General features: G+C 37.6%; 1 protein-coding gene across 1 annotated transcript in view; it reads right to left on the reverse strand.

The window, feature by feature from the left end:
• Positions 1 to 100, reverse strand: part of DUS2 (dihydrouridine synthase 2) — a gene marked incomplete at its 5' end in the record, with an annotated part of 15,581 nt that extends 15,481 nt beyond the window's left edge. The window contains one exon of the mRNA XM_010086933.1: positions 53 to 100. Within this exon, the coding sequence (XP_010085235.1) occupies positions 53 to 100 (48 nt within the window). The remainder of the gene's footprint in view (positions 1 to 52) is intronic.
• Between the last annotated feature and the right edge of the window lie 2,295 nt (positions 101 to 2,395).

The following is a 2,395-nucleotide window of genomic DNA, read 5'->3' on the forward strand; positions in this document are numbered from 1 at the left end:
ACAGTACACAATACTTTCCAAGGCAGTTCTAAACCCACAAGGCGATACTTACAGACTCTATTTTGTCAGGATCAGATAGCAGTGCGGCTCCCATACCTCCCTGGGAAAACATACAGAAACTGTTACACAATAGGCAAACGCATTTTTCAACTCAATTATTTTTCCTAATAGCAGACTGCAGCAAAAGTACAATGTTATATTAAGAAGAAAAGAAAAAAAAAAAAAAAGGAGAAAATGGCAAAATCTAAACTGCAGGAGAACTAGTGAACACTTCGGTGAAACACATTTCCTAGAACTGTGTCAGAATAATTAAGCGGTAATTCAGGCACCAACTTTTTCCCATTTATGGAGCAGACAGGATTTCAAAAGCCCATTTTTATCAACTGCAATCATGTAGTTTCTACTCATTAAGTGACTGCTGAACAGATTTATTGTTTTAACATTACACACCATGTTTGAGAGGTCTTGACATCAGCAGTTTCTGTCTACATACTACATTTAGAAAAACAGACCAAGATAAATCAAGTGGCTGTATTGAACACAAATTATGAACACTTCAACAATTTAATATTTTAGCTGTCCTTTCTGCACTCTCACTTGCATACATAGATGTACAGACCCATAAGCAGGCATAAGTTCAAAACTGAATGAACTTTTTTGACTTAAACTACTGTCAGAGAATAACCATTCACCAGCATTTGTGGCCATCAGGTTGAGGGAGGTGATTCTGTCCCTCTTCTCCACTCTTGTGAGACCCCAACGGGAGCAGTGCATCCAGGTCTGGGGTCCTCAGCACAGCAAAGACACAGACCTATTGGAGCAGGGCCAAAGGAGGGCCACAAAAATGATCAGAGGGATGGAACACCTCTCCTATGAGGAAAGGCTGAGAGAGTTGGGGTTGTTCAGCCTGGAGAAGAAAAGGCTCCAGGGAGACGTCATTGCAACCTTTCAGTAATTAAAGGGGGCTTGTAAGAAAGGTGGGGACAGACTTTTTAACAGGGCCTCCAGCGATAGGACAGGGGATAGTGGTTTTAAACTAAAAGCAGGTAGATTTAGACTAGAAGGAAGAAATTTTTTACAATGAGGATGGTGAAACACTGGAACAGGTGTCCCAGAGAGGTAGTGGATGCCCCATCCCTGGAAATACTCAAGTTCAGGCTGAACAGGGCTCTGAGCAACCTGATCTAGTTGAAGATGTCCCTGCTCATTGCAGGGCAAGGCGTTGACTGGATGACCTTTAAACCTTCCAACCCAAACTATTCTATGATACTATGATTTGAATTTTTGATCTTTCACCCTAGAACAGGGTGGATGTTTCGGTGCTTTTTTCTTAATTCTGAAGTGTGATTTCTAAATAGGCTATGTTATTTTACTGTATTAGGGACAATCCTGTGGTAGGTTAAAATAGTCTTCCATGTAATTTGTTATAGCACAGAAGAAAGCAATAAAGGCTAAAGAAAATATTACTGAAATATCACCAGACCATTATGAATTTAAAGACATGTCCTCAACATGACTACAGTTCCTTGGTAATACCACTTCATCTCAAAAGCCATCTGGCAGAAAAACAGAGGAAGTTCAGCAACAACAGAATGTAAACAGATAAATAAAAAGGCTCCAGAATAGTGGAAATTAAAATTCGAGTTTAAAAGAATGTGAAATATTTATTTTCACCATACCTCACCTTATAATTTTCATAAGCTATCATTGAAACAAAAAAGTTAATGGAATTAAAACAGAAAAACCCTTGAGATGTATCTGGGTGAAATTATTAACAAGTTAGATGGAATATATTAGAAGAATTTAAGTAACTAATCTTCAGATTGCAAGCCAACCTACACAACTAAGTAGTGAAACAGAAATTCCCCCTATAAATTGATCTATCCTATGACTTTCTTGTACCATCAGCTGGTACTTTCAGTATCGACCATTGTCAGATCCAGGCTGAAACGCTAGGAACTGTTAAAGTGAAGATAATAGATAGCTGAAAGGTGTCCAACATTCTTATACACCTCACATGCTCCAAAGGAAAACCAATCTTTGTGATGGAAAAATGTCAGGCCTCTCATATATACCCTATGTACAGTCATAAGAATTTACTTTTAAGTGCAAGATACAACATAGCCTGTTAGAATTCTCAGAATTCTAAAGAACTTTAGTGTTAATCTTATACAATAATAAAATTTAAAAACCTCACTACGTTTTTCTCAATATTCAGTGGTTGTCTTGACAGAAAATACAATCACCATGTGCTCAGCTGTTCAAGTCCACACTAACCTAAACTTACAAACTTTAGATATGCTTAACCACTTCAGGATATTCTATGTTTAATTACATGACCAAACCTCTTCTTAAGTGTGATTTCTAATAGGCTATGTTATTTTACTGTATTAGG

Source organism: Pterocles gutturalis, unplaced genomic scaffold (genome assembly GCF_000699245.1).
Source record: "Pterocles gutturalis isolate BGI_N339 unplaced genomic scaffold, ASM69924v1 scaffold30871, whole genome shotgun sequence".
Taxonomy (NCBI): Eukaryota; Metazoa; Chordata; class Aves; order Pterocliformes; family Pteroclidae; genus Pterocles; species Pterocles gutturalis.